Below are 19,859 nucleotides of genomic sequence, written 5' to 3'. Positions count from 1 at the left end.
TCGAAGACTTTGGAAACGTCACAGTTTTACTTGTTCCCATCCCTGATCACTCCAACACTGTTGCATTCTAGTTTCCTATTCCTTATACTCTGTTACTCTTTCCTCAAATGTGCTTTCTAGCACCACAACAAGTTATACTTCCTTGTCAAAGTCTCAAACGTGCTCCTTGGCACCCCGACAAGTTGCACTTCTTTGGAAATTCATATAATCACGGAGTTCCGTTTCATCCGATCCCCATCGGGATCCTGCTTCACTCAATATTCTCTTCTGTAGCCTTTCCTGTCCAGTTTCACTTCCATGAACTATTCAACGTGCTTTTCACTTTAGCAATACTTTGTTTGACTTTGCATTTCACAGAGACTTTCGACAATGTAATATTCCACAGGACCATTCCAGTAATTTGTTTTATCACAGTTCAAAACCATCAAAGCTTTCTTTCAGCGCATCTCGCTTCTTACCTTGCTTTTGGTATTCATTTGCGTCTTTACAAATCAGGCTCATCACTTTGAACTCACTGGTTGTACTTTAAAAGCGCATCCTTCACGACTCGCCTATCCGAGGTCAGGGTCTCTCAGACCTTCCTGGGCGTCTTTGCTGTCCCAGGGAAACCAGCAATCTCTTGGCACAATGTTCGGAGGGATTAGCCAGCTTCTCGTCTTCCTTTGACAAACTCTCCGGCTTCTTGGAGACCCGTGCCCCTCGCCACGCTTTCTCCTGTTTGACACGACAACCAGGAACTATTGTATCGAAAGCTTGACCCTTTCATTCCCAAGCACCATTTTGCCCTCCACTATGGTTCAAACAGGAAAAATACTGTTCTAGGCTAAAGTAAATGACACAATGATTACACCCATGTAAGAATTGCCTGTGTGTAAGGTCAGACGATTGCCTAGACAGATGTTTTCTTGCAAAGTATAGATGAGGATCAGAGTTTAGATGAAGACCATGTATTTGGGATCATGGACCAGTATGATGAAAGTTAAGAAACTGTTACTCCCAGTTAGTCTTCTGACCTATTTGCTGCATTCCCACACTCTTATGTTTTTTTTTCTTTTGCAAGTAGAGTCCCTATTCTGGGCCTCACTAGCACAATAACGTATTGTTTGTGTCCCTGGGATTCCATGCGATTCATAGGACCTGGTGCAACAAGGTACCACGCTGTTTCCTTGAAACAGTCACCCTGTTTGGCTCCTGGTGTCAAGCTGCACATGATACAGGATCAAACACTTGGTTCCTGCCGGTCCTAGGTTTAGAACGGCAGGGAGACTTTCCACAAGTCTACCTGGTAAGCATAGAAACAAGTGTGCGCTCCATTTGTGGGCATAGCCTTTAGGAGACTTCAAGTTGGGTGCTCAGAGCGGCCATATCGAGATGTGACTGGATGCATGAATGGTTGTCTGTGATTCATAAATGAATCCACATCCTCAGTGTTTGCCTGGGAAATGTTGAATGTGGCTACTATCCCTGATTGAGTGGCTGCCAAATTATTAAATGGTGCAGTGTGCCTGATTGGAAGATGGATGCACAGCTAGTCTCCCAAAGCTGTATGAGAATGGGCTATCTGTGCTATAACTTGTGTTAATTGCTTGGGCTAGTCCTTCAACTGCTGGCAGATACATTTGTTTAAGAAGGAAGATGTAAGTTCTTCTTCACAACTCGGCAATCTTACAGCGAAGTACTGCTGGGGCCTGCCTGCTCCACACCACACTCCATGACCAGAGGGAAGCGCACCAGGGCTCCCTTCCCTTGACAAGGCAGGCACAGTCTAGTTAGCCAACTTTAGGACTTCAGGTTTCATTGAAAAGCACATGCTTGACGGTGCATTGTTTGCTTTGTGTGAGACCATGCCTGTCCTGCAGTAGATTAGTATTAGTAGTGTCCATGACCTATGACAGCACAAAACTTAATCATCCATGTAGGCTGCATTATTTGCTGCCTACATGCTTGCACAAATCCCCAGAATCGTGTTCTTTCTAGCTCCAGTGGGTTCATCCAAGGCCCTTGTATCATCATCCTCCTCCTTGGCTGTGAGCTGTGAGCTGCCAGCTGCACATCTTGCACCCTCACAGCTGAGTCTAGGCTTTGACAGCTCTTTTTCCTTCCATCCGGAGGCTTTCCACTTGTCTTTGACACATTGATTGATTAACCCCACTGGAACTATGTTTTCATGAACATTTAGTGACTTCTGTGAACGTGACTGACTAAAGTATCCCAAAAAGCTACTCTCCTGTAACATTCTGCAATTTCATGCCTGGTAAAGCTATGTAAAAGTATACTTTTACAGTATTTTTTTCGTGGGTTCCTGCATATTTAGAGTAGGGATAGTGAATGGAACGCTGCTGAGGGTAAAGGGCAAGGTGCAACTCCGAGCCACTAACACTAGATGGTGACCTATCCAAATCAAACGACTCTAAGCAGATACAAGCCACTAAGATTCGATTACTGAGTTATTGATGCTTGCGGGCATTCCCTTATTTTGTGTTATTGCATGTAACCCTTTATCTTTTTGCCACCTTAGTACTCTGCGGACAGTTTAGCCCTGACTGCTCTGCTACCTTTACCCCTGGGGGAGTCGGACATATACAGAGAAGCCCTTCAACCTAGTTGTAGCATTTTCTTCCTGAAACCTACAGTCTGGGAAAGAATTTCTAAAAGGGACATTCTCAATCCAGTCGAGTTTGCTGCACTGTTCTGTTGTCCGTCTTTAGTAGCCACGCAACATAATGCCTTTGGAACTTGTTCACTTGGCCAGATGACAAACCCCCCCTGAAACCAGCAACCTTTGACTAGATAACCATAAGGGATCAAGGAAGATAACACATGAACACAGCTATGTACTTCTCACCTCAGCAAAGGCCATTACGACACATGAGGTTCATGCTACAGCAAAGACATGTACCGGGTTAACTGTTAACGTTTGTATTGGGGCTAGGGAGGGAGTTCGGGGGTGGGGGGGAGGCATGCAATGTTTGTAGGGTAGACAGTGGAGAAGGTTGATCCTAATATCTTGTTATACTTTGTGAAATACCTACTAAAATATTTTGTAAAAGAAATTGTAATATGTCTTTGGAATGTGTTTGCTCCTCCTAAAAACATATCTTTTTCTTTTATTTTCAGCTATGCCCCAAATTTCTGCACACAAATTCTACAAGTCACACCTGGCCTTTCAGTGCCGTGGCTGAATTAATAGGTACAAAATTGCTTTAAAATGTATGCGTTGCAAATAAAATGATTACAATGTCGGTTATAAAAAATGACACATTTAAATGTTGGAAACCCAGGAAATCAAAATGATCCTTGTAGATTACATTTTCAATTTGTAATTTGTTTTATTTCAACTTTAAATTCAGAATAATGAGGCAAACGTTTTTATACACATTTTCTAAATATTTTTTAGAATCTTAAACTATGATGGCACAGTTCTGCGATAACATCCATTAAATGTATATTCTTCTAGCATTCAAAGTTAATTTAAAGCATGAAACATTCGTTTTTTGTTTGAGGGAGATGTCTGTGATGTGTATCTGATAATTTGCATGTGTTAGCAATGTTATTTTAATGATTTGTATCACCATTCCTTAAAGAAAAACAGCTTTTTAGTTTCAGCAATGTGAGCATTTGCAAAGTAAGCCCTCCGTTTACTCAAAAAACGAATATGGTCAAATTAAGCCATTCAGAAGGCAGCCCTCTAAAGTGTCCTTTCCTGCTCGACCTTCAGCCCCTATTGAGTTAGGATTGATTGGCTACTAACCTACATGCCTGCTGGTTGTGAAGTTTTTGGCAGGCCTTTATGAATAAAGCATTGAACAATGAATGTACTATTATCAAAATTAACTGACTCCAATCATTCCACCTCCCATGCCCCCCCCCCCCCCCTCTTCCTCAGCCTGAAATACATTTTATTATGATGTGTAGGTTAATGCAGCGGCATAAGACCACAGTGGACTTACGACGATGGTATGTTATCAGAGAGATTGGCTTATTGTGGGTTAACATGACCATAATCTGTCCCAAAAGGCAAGGAAAAGGAGGACGAAAGTGAGATGGGGCAGCAGTAGTAAGTCATGACTCACAAATATTCACAAGTGTAGCAAGAGTGGTTAGGAGAATAATTGTCTGTAGAAGTGCATTTGTTATGGTAGTTCATGGATCCAAAGGAAGTGCTGATCTAGCCAAAGGGGAAAGAATATTTTGTGGGGAGTGGTAGTTTCCATGCTGTCCATTTTCTAGTGCCTTCGCAAAGCGGTATCGTAAGAGGATGTGTAATGGACTCAGAATGTGCTTGGCTACCCTTTAAGTTTGGAGGCTAGAGTTGTGATGATTTGCAAATTTTTCTCCTGTGCCAAAGGCCTTGAATAGAATCTGTGACAGCCAGGCAATTGTCCAAAGAGACACAGGCACTGGTTGGCTTTGTACAAAAGATGATAGTTGCGGCGGGAGCGCTGTAATACATTGGGAGTTTTGGGATAGGGGAGATAGCGATTCCCTTGATTGCAAGCTCCTACTATGGTCTGTAGAGGAGCTAATCGGAGGAGTGTTATCAGGGACAATCTTATCTTGTGATAATGGACCAGAGCTGCAAACGTTAAATAATACACGTTTTTTAATATATGCTAGTCTCCTACGCGAGTCTGGTCCGGGTGATGGCCTGATGCAGTTTGACTACTAATGCTAAACTTTCACATTGTGTGGACTCTTTTAAATCAGCAGCAACCCCCATGCTTAAATGTAGTCATTTGACTCTGATGAAACCCTAAGCACACACAAGTCACCCCAACATGCATCTGTATCATGGTTTCTGGGAGATCGGTTTGATACACGTAGTAACAGCTCAAAAGTCAGAGGACCATCTGAAGAGAGACCATAGGCAGCCCACCCAAACTTGGCATAGGGAAATATTGAAAAGGACAGCCATCTAGCAATAACCTTGACAAACCTCTATAGGGAAGGACTATCTGTGCAAATTGATAGGGTAATTGAACCCACCTGCACCCAACCGTTCTCCAAATTCCATTCCACCAAAATCCCTACACCCCAATAGTTCTAGCTTTTTACAAACTCCAGCTCTATCCAAATCGTGCAATCCTCCTACCCAAACCAGGAAGCCCATGTAGCCTTAGAGTGGGGCGTGCCAGAGGCACAATTCTCTGTGCCTGCAATCAGTATCTCGAGCCTGATGGAGCTCTGTGCAATGATGCAGTGTGTGACACTCATCCCGACTCCTTCCTCCAAGCTAGGATGTTCTCGATCCTGCTTACAGCACTAATCCCCATCCTGGCCCAGAACCAAGCGGATACGAGGCCAGACAGCCCTGCCTGTGCTGTCCCAGAGTTAGCCCAGGTCTGCATCAAGTCTGTAGTTTATCTCCACAACCCCTCCCTTACCCTCTGGACAGAGTCAAAGTGGGCAGGCATGGTGCTAGGAAACATTTCCTTGGTTGGGTGCAATTTTCCCTCTGTTTATGGACCTCCCAAACTTTTTGCTTTTGTTTGGCTTACCTAACCTGACTCTTTCCAGTGGAGCACAGCCTTCAGCTGCACTTCTCTGTGCTTTGCTCATTTGTTATGGGGAAACTGACACGCCCTTCAGTCTGTCAGTACTGGGAAACTGTCTCACTTAGTCTTTGACTATGTTGCCATTTCCTGGTAACTTTTTATCTGTTTCAAGTATGTTACAGTACCGCGCATAGTGGTCCTTTTGTTTCATGGCCCTAGCCACCCTCTAAGGATTTATTGGTGATTGTACAAGTGTGCCTAGGACGAACTGGTGGCGGCAGTTTTCTTTTAAAGTATTTTTTCTTCTTTTTGATGGACCATATTGCGTTTACTGCGTTTGGCCCAAGACTGTGGCCATTGCCTAAAATGGGCGTGCCACAGAGTCTTTTGTTGTGTCCTTTGGCCATGTTGTCCCTTTGCCTTCCCACAGGTCGAGAAAACTGCATCTTTCATGGGCTCCTGCAGGTCACGTGTGCTAGTGCCAAGGAAGAGGGTTGGGACTGTCTGATCCCAATCCACACTACTGCTGCCAGTATGTGTGGTATGCCTGAATGACTGGAACCACTGTAGGCCACTGCGTGCATGCAAGAGAGCAGATCTTCAGTTGGCTAACCCAGATTTGAGCGTGAAACAAATCTTGGATAAGAGAAGAGGCTCTGCATCCATTCCAGGTTGATCAACTGATGTTCTCACCGAACTACAGTAGGAGACAAGTACCCTGAAACGAAAGAGCAGACCCATGGAACCACCAGACGTGCTGGAAGGTTTGGCACCCTGACCCCGCTGTTGTCCCAGCTTACCCCTGCTTTTGTATTGAACATAGAAGACCTGCAAGGGCGCTTCAACCCTTTTGGAGTAGTGGGACCAACTATACTCAGCACCTCCTGCTTACCCTCGCAAAGAGCCTCGTCAGAAGTGTTCCTGGGCCATCCAGCGAACGGACCAGCTCGAACCCGGGGTATTGTATAGGAGTGTCGCCATCCCGAGTTGAGACTCAAGACTTTGAGAATCGCTTACTTGTGGTCCTGAACCCTCTCCCGCCAAAACGCATCCTTGCTCCTCTGGGTCGCCATTTATGAGAGTGTGCCATGCAGCGGGCATTTGCGGATCCTGTGTCGCCCTGTTGTGGTGACTAAGTGCCTGCAGACCTGCCCCCCTGTGCCCTGAGACGTGCTGCAATGGAAGTGTCTTCCTTTCTTCTTCGAGAGCAGAGAAAAGGCTACTGTCTGCCACGGACGATCAGCCTGTCCCGCAACCACTGAGAGCCGGAGCGACGTGCAACTGCAGGGGCTAATCCTACAAGCTGCCTGGACTAGACTGGGAGTTTGGCCTGGACTTTGTCATGGATTGGTGAGTACTTGCATCACTTACCAGTCCCCCCTGGCACATCCACCTGTTTTTACGCACGAGAATCCCATAAAAGATACTCACCTTAGCTGTGCTATTCCCGAACTCCGAATGCCGCTCTACCTGCAAGGGTAGACCCTGCCCGACTATTAGGGCTTTATTTTTATCACCTCAACCCCCTTTCAGAACTGCTACACCTCACTGAAGAGGACCTGCTTTTGCTCTTGCGCACGGCCACGGGTTGTTAACTTATGAGCACAAGGATCCCCACTTCGTGGGGCTGGACTGCATAAGCTATGGATCGACTTTGAAGAACTGTCTAATGTGATGATTGTGTTTTACTTACCTCTTCTGTTGCAGGTTGTGGTTGTGTTCTCCCCATTATCCGCATTAGGCTAATGCATTTTGTATAGCATTTTGCCAAGCATCTGCTCGTAGGTAAGTGAGACCAGCATTGCAGTGTCTCCCGCTGCATTTCGCATTGATTTCTGGGCACTGCAAATAGTTAAAACGGCGCGCTCTGCACCTTTGCAGGGAACCCCTTCCACCATTTCCTGATTCTCCCGCCCTCCTCGTAGCCCTCCTTATCCCTCCCGCCACATTTTGTATGCATTGTAGTTTTTTTTAGAAGTTGTTCAGGCATACCCAGATATAGGCTATTGGGGTAGTCTACTCTGGAATGACGAGAGCGATGACATTGAGTGTTTTGTTGGCGAATGACCGGAATGGTAGGATCCTTTTTACCGCTTGCAGGAGACAAGCATTTCTTGATTAGAGCGTTTACTTGTGGCTCTAGAGTAAGGTATTTTAATTCTTTTATTTTTTTTACATTTTTTTACAAGACGATGGGGGGGTGGGGTTGTACCGAGATCCCTTGGCCAAGGGATGTAATGGTTGTCTCCTCCGTTTTTTGTGATGATCATTAGTTCTGTTTTTCCGGGTTTGAGTTTGAGGTAGTTCAAGTTCATCCAGTTGTATATTTCATGAAGGCAGTTCTCTAATGTTGTTGTGTTTTTCTTCTTGAATGTCTTGTATTTTGTACACTATTTGTGTATAGTCAGCATAGTTGTAGCAAGTGAGGCCGTGTCTTTTGATGATCTTGATTAGTTGAGACAGGTAGATGTTGAATAATAGCAGGGAGAAGGATGATCCTTGTGGTACGCCTCATGAGGATTCTCTTGGGTTGGATTTGAAAAGTTTCATCCATATGGTCTCTGTTCTGTTTGTTAAGAAGGATTTGATCCACGATAGGGTGCGTCGGTGATTTCAAGTTCTTCCGATCCCTTGATGAGGATGTTGTTAACTGTTTTGAATGCCACAGAGGTCTAGAAGTATCAAAGCAGTACTGTTGTCTGAGTCTGCATTTACTTTTAGGTCATCCCATATTGAGAGGAGTGCTGATTCCGTATCTCTCATTGATCTGAAGCCTACTTGTGCCTGGTCTAGTAGGCGGTGCTCTTCTACGAATTGTTGTTGTTCTGTATATGAACGTTTCGAGCAGTTTAGCTGGGTACGGGATGTTGGATGTTGGTGATGGCTCTGTAATTGGAGAGGTCCTCTACATTTCCTGCTGTTGTCATGATGCTTACCCCCGGGCATCCGGATCAAGCCCATCAGCCCCGGGAGCAGGCATCCAGACATTTACAAAAACCCCAGCAGCCCCAGCTAGGGGCTGTCTGGGTTCAGTCTTGGCGCCGTAGGCACCAGGCTCATAATAAAAATCAGTCTCCTGGCGCGCCATAGGCGCCAGGCTCGTAGTCATTACTTACCTCATGCAGACCATGCTGCAAATAAATCCAAACCAACGTGAGGCCTGGATGGGACTATTTTACTACAGGGACTATTTTTTACTCGGGTGTGGTCCTGGGCAACTTCTTTCCTGGGGCTACTTTGGAGGCTATTTAAACCATGCCCGAACAGCAGCACATGCTTTGTGTTATTCTGCATCCAGCAGCGTGACTCTCACCGTGCCTGCAGCTAGCATCCAGTCTTCTGCCACGCCTGCTTGCCTGCAGCTAGCATCCAGTCTTCTGCCACGCCCGCCTCGAATCCGGAGCTCCTTGAATAAAGAGGAAGAAAAGGACAAGGTTAGAAAACAAACTTATTTCAAATTCCTCACCTGATTCCGGATCCATTTCATCTCCCGATCTGGAAAGTACATCAGTCCTGCACGCGTCGCTTCGCCAGCTCCAGCACGGCGCCATACTCACCAGTTCTCACAGCATCTTTCGATCCGGCACTGTCTCCATTTCTTCGCCGTACTCCGGCACCTAGGGGCACAAGAATAACAAGGTGAGCCAAGGGAATCAACAAATACCTCTTACCACCATAGACTTACCTGATTTACCACCGGCGGTATTATTCTCCATATCTTCATATGCCGCATCTGTAAAGAGGGAGAAAAACAACAGGTTAACGCATGCAATAGTTACCCGACAACGTTGGGTAACACAGACTCTTACCTGAACGCCAGCAGCAGCTACGAGACCTTCTTCTCACGAACTCAGTTGCAATTTAAGGAAGAAAGGAGACAAGAGTGAACATCGGGCACATTGAACTCTTTGAACTTGATACTTACCTATCCCGCCTGGGACTTCAGAGTCAATGCTTACCAGAACTCTCCCAACGCCTTCAAACCAGTGAAGTAACTGGTATCTACGTGCCCCTGCAAGACACGCAGGATGGAGAGCTCATCTTTTACAAACATAAGGTGAGGTTACTAAGGGGATATCGGAGGTGATTAGTGGGGGAGAGCGAGAACAGTTGGGAGGCCATCACTAAAACCCACAGGTGGCTAATCCCTCTCTCTACTTGCAGGAAAATACTTCTTCGGGTCCAGCAGACAAGACTAGGCGGGCCAGTCCAGACAGTCATCTCTGCACTACGCATCACGTTGACGGAGACCGCAGCTGTCCGGGTCCGATCGACACCCCTGTGGGGTCCAGGTGAGCGTAACAGCTGTACCATATTGCCGGTGCTCTTTTGCGTGAAGGGATGAAAGGTTTTTTTTGGGTAGTTCGACTACCCTTGTTGTAATCCAGTTGTGGAGTAGAGCTATTTTCTTTTGGCCAGGTCAGCTTCGTCCATAGTTGTTGCTTGTGGTTTGCTGAGTTCCAGAAGTTGTTAGGAGTTTTTTATGGTTCTCCAATTTCTTTTCATGGTGATCGGTGGCTTGTCTTGTTGCTTGTTTATTGGGGTGGTCCGTGTGATTATGAAGGGAATGATGACATGGTCACTCCTGAGTATTGGTGGTGCCGTGGTAATGAGTTTTTTGTTGGCGAAGATAGCGTCAAGTGTATGCCCTGCCGCGTGGGTTGCTCCTTTTGACTAGTTGGTTTAAATTGATTGATACCAGTTGGCTGGCTAGAGATTTTTGTGTGGCTGTGGTTTCTTCATCGAACCAGATGTTGAAGCCTCTGAGGACGATCAGATGATTGTGCTCGATGGCCAAGTTGGTGATTGCTTCATTGAAGATGTCTACGAAGGTTGCATCGTAAACTGGCGTTCTGTATATCAATATGAGTTTCAGGTTTGTTCTGGGATTTGCTGAGAGGCGTAGGATTAGGGATTTGCATTTATCGATGTTTAATGGGTCTTCCAGTTTGATTTCCAGGTGTTGCTTGTGGATGGTTGCCAATCCTCCACCACTTTTTGGTTTTCCTGTTTGCTTAGACGCATTTGAAGTTATCAGGCAGGCAGTTGTTGAGGGTGTTCTTGCACTATGGGAGGAGGTTAGCAGGGTTGGTGGTTGAAGGTAATTACTAGCTTTGGAGGCTGCTGGGTGTTCTTGGGTGTCGAGCGGCCTAGGACTCAATAAGGTAGATATCGATAGAAAGCCCAGAGTTTTGGAATGACAAGATAGTGGGAGCCTAGGTTTCACTGATGTAATTGAGGTACTCTTTGATTTAGGATCTCCGAGTGTTGGGGAGGGATCTAGGTTTGGCGCAGCCCAGCAATAAGTTTTTTTTTTTTTTTTTTTATTTTTTTATTATATTTCAACCAACAACACAATACAGACCAAATATACAGTACTAGATGCCATAATACAGTTTGAATGTGCACATTATACAATTTGATCTCCGCTCCCCAAAACCCACCCCCCCTACGAGCCCATCAGGTTTGTTCACTCTGTGTTCACGCCGTGCGGTGGGGTCCGTTCTCCATTGGAATCCACCAAATCTGGCATCGTTCCAAACAATTCTGCTATCAGTGATTTCCAAGCCAGTAGGGTTCCCACCTCTTCTCCCCCTCCCATCATACTGGACTCCTGCCATGCCATAGTCTCTGCTTCCGCCCACTTTTGCAATTCCTTCCACCATATCTCCACCTGCGGTTTGTGACAAGCCTTCCACCCCATGGCAATCCTCCTCTTAGCCAGCACATATGCCAAGTCCTTTAATCTGTTAACGTGCTTCAGTTTCTGCGATCTGGGGAACCCCCCCAGTAGGCAGGCCCAGGCTGATTCTACAACCAGTGTGACTCCCTTGTCCGCCAGTTTCGCCGCTATCTCGCTCCAAAAGCGCCCAACCACAGGGCATGACCAAAACATGTGTGTCATGTCAGCCTGTTCCTCATTGCACTTGGGACATGCTTGTCTACCTACATTTTTAAACCTTGATATCCTCAGGGGTGTCATGTACGCCCTATGCGTTATGTATAATTGTATTTGTTTCAACCTAGCGTTTCTCGACACCTTTTGATGATACCGCAAAGCCTGCTCCCACATCTTATCTTCCATCGGGGCTCCCACCTCAGTTTCCCAATCTAATCGTAGTTGCGTTGGTTCTTTACCAATCCTAAGCATCAGCATGTCATACAATCTTGAAATCTCGTGCCCTCCCTCTGTTATGTCATATATTGCGTCTACAATACCATCCGGCTCTGCTTCAAGAATAGTTTCGGGCCAAGTCTTCATAATTTCCCGCGCCAATCTGTGATATGTAATATATTGACCTGCGTGTAAACCTGTTTCCTCACCCAACACTTCAAAACTTATGATGGCTCCCTCCCGCCAAACATCTCCCACCGTTGCCAACCCCACTGATTCCCAGTGGTTTCTGATCATCCTCCGCAGTTGCACATCTCCCTTAGCCAGTGCCACCAGCGGTATTTGCGGGGAGCACGGAGCCGGGATTTCCATCATCCTGCACGCGCGGCGCCAAATCCTCCACCCAAGCATCATCATTTTGGGGCGCCCTTGCATTACTGTTTCGGATAACCAGATCACTTCCTTTAAGTAAAATGGGGCGCAGTCTGCACTAAACAATCTAAATTCGGGGGTACTTTCATCCGAGAGCCATTTAGCAACGTACTGCAATTGGCCCGCTACGTAGTAGGCCTCATAGTTGGGGAGCCGTATCCCTCCTTTTTCGTAAAAGTTTTGCAGTTTCCACAATGCCATCCTGCACCTAGTTCCTTGCCACAAAAAGTCCCTGCTTATACTATTAAGCTTGGCAAAAAACTTCCCGGGTATGAGGTGTGGAATGTTCCCGAAGTAATGCAGAAGTCTGGGCAAAACCACCATCTTAAGCATTGCACTGCGCCCCATCATAGCTAGCGGCAGCTTCCCCCAAAATTGCATACTTTTCTCTATTTTCCCCACGGCTACCTCCGTGTTGTGCTTATGTTCTTGTTCAACCGTATGATATACATCTATCCCAAGGTACCGAAAGGTAACAACAGCCCAAGGGGCTTGCAATATCGGCAGCTGTTCTGCGGGGAGTCCCTTATAGTTACCCAACGGGAAAATTACAGACTTCTGAGGATTCACAGCTATTCCAGACAGCCCCGCATACCGTTCCATAACCTCCAAAATATACTGGAGATTCTCCTCCGGATGCTTCAGGTACAATAACATGTCGTCTGCGTATAGAGAGATCAAATGTCGCTCCCCACCCACTTCGATGCCTATGGTGTCATACTGCTGTCTGAGGTATATAGCCAAAGGCTCCAATGCCAATATGTATAGCATAGGGGACCACGGGCATCCCTGTCTAGTACCTCTGCCTAACCGCCATCTCTCTGAAATAACAGCTCCCGTCTTAACTCTAGCAAGCGGCGCACTGTATAACATCTTTGCCCATCTCACATATCCAGGCCCCATCCCATACTCCGCCAGGGTCGACAGCAGCCATGGCCACTTGACAGAGTCGAAAGCCTTTACCGCATCCAAGGACACCACTGCCATGTCACCCTCATTCTCCCCCGCCCATTCAATGACTCGGTGGAGTCGCCTGTGATTATGGGTTATGTTCCTGTTTGGAACATAACCCGTCTGATCCAGGTGTATGAGTTTGTCTATGACCCTTCGTAGTCTGTTTGCCAAGACAGCTGTTAATATCTTGCTGTCTTGATTCAGCATTGATAGTGGTCTGTAGGAGCCACAACTGTGCCCAGGCTTATTTGGTTTAAGGAGCGGAATTATAATTGCTTCCCGTAGCGACTCTGGCAGTTGTCCCGTCTCAAACGCTTCATTTAGCATATTCAGCATCGGAGGGAGCACTTCTGCCATGTACGCTTTATAAAACTCGCTCGGAAACCCGTCCGCCCCTGGGGCTTTACTAGTAGGCAACTGTCTCACCACCGCTTCTAGCTCCTCTAAAGTGATTAGTGCATCCAACTCTTCCCTCTCTTCAGCACTTATCCTGGGCAGACCTATATCTTCGAGTGTTTCTTTTATCCTCTCTTGATTATCCTCCCCAACGTCCCCATACAATTCCCTGTAATACATGGCGAATTCCTGATTAACTCCCTCCTGGGTGTCCGCTACACTGCCGTCTTCTCTTGTTATTGCCCTAATGGTGGGTCTGGAGGTTTCGCTCTTATATAACCACGCCAGAAGCCGTCCTGTTTTGTCACCACCCGCGTGCTGCCTCTCTATGTATTTCTTATAATTCAGTTTACACAACCTATCCCAATGCTCTCCACACGTCTGTTGAAGTTGAAGTATCCGCTCCGCATTCGGCCCGGTATCACCATCCTCCCTTTGTGCTTTTTCCAAATCCCTCTCAGCCTCTTGTAAATCAGCCAGGATACCGCCTTGCAGACTTTGGGACTTTGCTATGGCCACGCCTCTCAACACTACTTTAAAGGCTTCCCATAACGTGCACGCCGAGTCTACACTGCCAGTGTTTTCCTCAAAGTAATTTATGATCTCCTCCCTTACCTCTTCTTTGAACGCAGGATCTCTAAGCGCCTCCGCTCGGAGCCGCCACGTCGGGATCCTTGCTCTCGGGGGGCAGTATTGCCAGCTGACGATCAAGGGCGAGTGGTCCGACAGGACTCTCGCTTTATATTCCACCCGTACCATTTCAGTTATTAGGCCTGACGTAGCAAAGACATAGTCTAGTCTAGTGGACAGCTGTTGTGGGGCCGAGTAGTGAGAGTACTGTCTTTCTTGGGGGTGCTTCATTCTCCATACATCAGTCAGGTCAAAATCATTGAGCAATGCTTGTAACACCCGTGCCGCCGGGGCAGGCTTTTCCCACTTCTGATCTGATCGATCCATCCTTGGATCTAGTACACAGTTAAAATCCCCATCCCAGATTACCGCACTTCCCATGCACATACCAAGGTTAGCACTCAGGGTTCTGAAATACATCGCTGTATTCTGATTGGGAGCGTATGTATTGACTATGCTTATCTCTCTGTTCTCTATCAGGCCTCTAAGTATGACCATTCTCCCGTCCGCTTCGGCAGTTTCCTGTAACACATGAAAGGGGACATGCGGGGCCACCCAGATAAGGACCCCTCTAGCATAAGCCGAGTATGTTGAGCCCACCACCACTCCTTTCCATTTCCTCTTAATCATTTCCAGTCTCTCTTTTGTCAAATGGGTCTCTTGTAATAGCGCAATGTCTATCTTTTGTCTTCGCAAGTATAGCATAACCTTATTTCTCTTCAAATAACTGTTTAGACCCCTAACATTCCACGTCATGATTTTAAGGTCCCCCATGGCTTGTCATGATTTCCCCCCCCCCCCCCCCCCGGCCGCGCAATCCACTACTCGTACCCGTTCTCGTCTATTTAGGCTCGTATCCCAGTTCAAACTTCGCTTAACTACACACACCCCAAACTTCCCCTCCCTTCCCCTTATCCCGCCCAACCACACCCAACTCCCCACACCTCCCACCCCCCATTCTTCCCCCCAACTCCCTCCCCAACTGTTGCCCAGCTCCATCCCTGGATCTCAGGCTCCCCCGCATCTAGCACTTTCTGGCTTCCGCCTGTACTCGATGCTCCGCGGGGTAAGGCCGCCCTACTGGCTAGCCTACTAGGACTAGTATGGGGGGACAGGGTGCTCACGTCCTACCGCTCCTACTAGCTATAAACGCAACGCTCTCGGTTGTCGAGCTTGGCAGACAGATATGGACCAGGACTTGCCACATCAGGAAGGTGCAACACCCATACTCTCCGGACCATCCCATAATGGCAGATGTGTGCAAGAAGGAGGCAGACCTCCCCATAGCAAGGAGGTGGGAAGAAGCCGCGATATACACATGGGGAGATATGTTTGAAGATGGACTGTTCAGGGACTTCGAATCGATCCAAGAAATCGAAGGGCTACCCAAAGGCCAGTTCCTTTGGTACCATAGGCTCAAACGTACCGCCAAGAATCAGTGGCCCACCTGGCCAGAGGAACCAATCTCGGACCCTCTACTACAAGAAATGTACGACCTCTCTGATGGATGGAGACCTGTCTCCAGGTTATACAACAGGCTCATCGACAAACCTAACCCTAAGGGACCGACACTGAGGGCAAAATGGGAAGCAGACCTCGCAGCCCCGCTCACTGATAAAGAATGGGAAAGAGCACTAATATTCCCCAAGAAAGTGTCGAGAAATTCCAGATTTGGCCAGATACAGCTGAACGTCCTATATCGAACTTACATGACCCCCCACAGAGTTGCTTCGTTCAACGCGAAGGTCCCACCGGTGTGCCCATGGTGCGGGAACGACAGGGCAGACATGATCCACATGTTCTGGTCCTGCACCAAAGTGACGACACTCTGGTCGAAAGCCAAGCAATCCTGCAGAGACGCCGGCATGGAGCGATACGAATGGTCACCAGGAGAGTGCCTATTGGGTACATACCCCAGACCGAGCAAATTCAAACACCTCGTGAAACTAATGGACATTTCATGTATACTTGTCAAAAGGACCATAGCGATGGCTTGGAAGACACCAGCGGGCCCCAGACATGAGCGCTGGTTAAACGAAATGGCGAGGTGGACGGCTGCAGAGACCAGAGCCTGGCAGGAAGGAACTACATCCAGCGGAGAAGCTACAAGCGGCTCCCTGGTCGCCTGGAGGGCCCTTCTGACGAACATGCTCTTCAATGCGGACCATAAGCCCCCTTGAACACTTGTTGCGGTTCACAGTAACAGGCTCCCACCATCACAAAGTATATGCCTCCTGCAGCTGTTCCCCTCCACTTCCTGAGAAGCCACACTCTGGACTGAACCACCATCACGAACTTCACTTACCACATCACACGAAGACTATCGTTGTTTAAGATAAGTTTCCTTTTGTTTTCTTTTTCTCCCCATCTCATTCTTTCTTTCCTTCTTCTTCACTTGTTTAATTCACGAGTTTGTATTGTTTCACCTTACCACGAAACTAATAAAATACTTTGAAAAAAAAAAAATAAACGCAACGCTCTCAACTGTACAACTACCACATATGTATACACTTTGCTATATTCAAGTCTCTGTGTTCGCCCAAGTCCATGGGATCTGCCTCAAGTGCCACCCGTACCCAGTGATACCTTCAGCCATAGCCATCCTCCACAGTTCTAGTGGATACCCACTGCACATTATGTCCCCGTCCATCCAGCCTCAGTTTCTCCCCCATCCGAGAACCTCCACCCACTTACCCCCCAATGTCTACGCCATCGGCTCCTCAAGCGTCATTCTCTCGATGATCCTGACCAGCATCTTGATCCGGGCAACCCTGCAAGTCCAACCATGATCCCGCATCCTCCGGTGTATAGAAAAAAAACGCTTTGCTCTTGTGTAGCACTTTCAGTTTCGCCGGATACAGGAGCATGTATTTAATGCCAGCTGCCCGCAGCCTCCTCTTGACGGCCGCGTAGCTATACCTCTGCCTCTGCACCAACATCGTGTAGTCCGGGTATGCCGTGATGTTTGCAGACGCCCTCTCTATTGTCCCGCCCTTACGGAAGTATTCCAGGATCTTTTCTCTATCTCTGTAATTTAAGATCCTCGCGATTATTGGTCTCGGTGGGGCCCCGGGTCGTGGTTTCCTCATCAGGGCGCGATGCGCACGTTCCACCGCGAACCCCTGGGAGAGCTTATCTGCTCCTATCTCTTGGAGGATCATGTTCTCCACGTAGTTAGTAGGGTCTTGGCCTTCTACTCCCTCCGGCAGGCCAACCACCCGAATGTTATTTCTCCTCGCCCTTCCTTCTGCCTCCTCAACCCGATTCTCGAGATTGGCAACCTGTTGCTTTAACACATGGACCTCTTGCGCGTTTTTTGTACTGACTTCCGTATTGGTCTTCACTTCACTTTCCAGTCCACTCGTTCTCTCCGCCAGCGCTCTGACGTCTTGTCGTAGCAGGGTGAGTTCAGTTCCTACCGCATCTATTTTATTCTCTAAGGCTGTCTGCAGGTCCGCCACTGCTGAGCCCCATTTGGTGCTCATCTCCGCTATGGCCGCCAGGATCTTATGGTTGTCCCCATCTGGTGCCTCCTCTACAGGGGTCGCAGCCGTGCTCTGCTCCAATGTAGTAGGGGTCTTCTGTGCTTTCGCAAACACCTCCATCGTCGGCTGCTTGGTCTTGGCTCTCAGCCCTTTCGCCGACATAGCACCACCCTATGCGATTATCCGGATCTGGCTATGTGCTGTGATGGAGGTACCGCTCGGTATTCAATAAGTTGGGGTTGCGGTCTCCCAACCCGCGCCAGTGCTATGGTACGTGCGGCAGCCTCCGGGTGAATTGTGCTTTGCCACGTGTGTTCGCCCATGCAGTCTTTTCCTGGCGCATGTAATACAGGTAGTGTTGGGGTGCACCTCGAGGATGCGTTCAGTTCCGCTCACCAGTTTGCCTTTAGACTAGTATTCAGTACTTCCCAGTGCTATGTAGGGGGATGCTGCCCATTTGCAGCCTATTCGGTTGTTCCCAGCAGTCATGCCAGTATGCTCAAGTACTACGGACGTAGGCCCACTCTGCAGTCACACTCCCTGTGATTCTTGTGCTCAGCGCATACCTTCATGTGCGGCCACGGGTCTGTCCGCGTCCGTCCTGCAGAACTGATTAGCTCATCAGGCAGGCAATGCTCTCCTCCCGTTGCAGGGCCCAGTTTCGTTATCCAATGTGTTTGCGGCACACCCCAGCAGTCACGCGCCTTCAAAGTGCTTCCAGCAGACACCCAGGGCCACAGCTGTGCTCGCCAAGCCAACCGAATTCCACGATCCTATTCAGGCGGATCAGCCTGCAACCGTAACTTCTCCCCGGGGCAGCCGCTCCATCTCAATGTTACTTTCCCCCAAATCCCTTTGGTATCGGCCGCCGTCGCCGTCTTGATTGCTGTCCCCCAACTGGCTTCGGGGAACGAAGCTTTTCCCAGGGCCACGGGCGCGTCGCTAGTCAGCACGCACCGCGCCCGGTGTCTTCACACCGCTTCCAGTCAGCTGGGAAGTCGAGCAGTTCAATCTGCAACTGCGGCTTCTTCCCGGAGCCGCCGCTCCGTCACAAGAATACGGTCCCTCAGATTCCCGGAGCCGCCGCCGCCATCTTGGTCCCCTTCCTCCGACTGGCTTCGGCGAAGTATCAAAATATCTTTCCCAGAGCTGCGGGCGCACCGCGCTCGGTATCTACACACAACGCTTCCAGTCAGCTGAGAAGTCGTGCGGTTCAATCCGCAGCTATCGTCTCTCCTTGGAGCCGCTGCACAAGAATACGGTCCCTCAGATCCCTTCGTTATCGGCCGCCGCCGCCATCTTGGTCCCCGTCCTCCTACTGGCTTCGGGAAACAAAGTATCAAAATAGCGTTCCCAGAGCTGCGGGCGCATCGCCAGTCAGCACATAATGCGCCCGGTGTCTTCACACGCTACTTCCAGTCTTCGAAGCTGTTTTGAGTTGATAAGCGTGCAGTTCTGTGTCGGATGCACTCGACGGATCATGGAGCTCACGGAGCTCACAGCCTATTCCATGGCTGCCTAGCCACGCCCCCAGCCCAGCAATAAGTTAAGCGCCTTAATTCTTGAAATCTAGTTGACAGAGGGGGAGGTCCTGGCTTCCTAGAGTGGCAGGCAGTGGTCAAGTACTAAGATGTGGTAGACCTGGATAACAGGATGGAGGCTAATGTTTTACTTATGGGCAGGGGGGTTAATCAAATGCCTATATTTGCTATGCCTAGTTAGCAATAGTAGGGCCTGGGAGTCACAGAGGACTAGTGGTATTTAGAACATTTAGAATTGACAGACCTGGATTTTGGGTCAGAGGCCTGGGTGTCAAAGACTTGCCGGCAGTACTTAAAACACCTCGATTTGAGAGACCTAGACGGTGAGAGAGGTCCCGGTTTCAAACCATAGCAGGCAGTGAATAGAGCAGCTAGATTTGCGGCACCTAGATCACGGGAGAAGGCCTAGGTTTCAAAGGATGGTAGGCAGTGGTTGGACCTATATTTGAAACACCCAGAAAGCGGGAGAAAGGTATGGGTTACAAATAGTAGTAGGCCGTAGTTAGAACGGCTAGAATTAAGACTCCTAGACAGCGGGAGAGAGGCCTAGGCTTCAAACAGTAGGAGGCGGCGTAGGCTAATATTCACAGTACTATCCCAGTGTGGCACTCCCTAGTCAATGCAACACCAACAAATTCTCCACGAGTGCGACACAGGCCAGCATTCACAGCACTATCTCAGTATGGCACTTTCCAGGTGTGACTCAATGCAACACCAGTAATTCTCCAAGGGTGCAACGCAGGCCAATATTCGCAGCACCAGCTCAATGTGGCACTTTCTAGATGTGATTCAATTTAATCTGAACAGTTCT

At 48.2% G+C, this 19,859-nt stretch overlaps 1 protein-coding gene across 3 annotated transcripts in view; it reads left to right on the top strand.

The window, feature by feature from the left end:
• Positions 1-19,859, top strand: part of MORC3 (MORC family CW-type zinc finger 3) — a 918,269-nt gene that overhangs the window by 61,587 nt on the left and 836,823 nt on the right. For all 3 annotated transcript variants that reach the window (XM_069636114.1, XM_069636116.1, XM_069636115.1), the window contains exon 2: positions 3,118-3,190. In XM_069636114.1, the coding sequence (XP_069492215.1) occupies positions 3,118-3,190 (73 nt within the window). The remainder of the gene's footprint in view (positions 1-3,117; positions 3,191-19,859) is intronic.

Source organism: Ambystoma mexicanum, chromosome 7p, assembly GCF_040938575.1.
Source record: "Ambystoma mexicanum isolate Mex_15411 chromosome 7p, UKY_AmexF1_1, whole genome shotgun sequence".
In the NCBI taxonomy this organism is placed as follows: Eukaryota; Metazoa; Chordata; class Amphibia; order Caudata; family Ambystomatidae; genus Ambystoma; species Ambystoma mexicanum.
The sequence above is the reverse complement of the archived record's forward strand: the minus strand, read 5'-3'. Positions and strand labels throughout refer to the sequence as shown.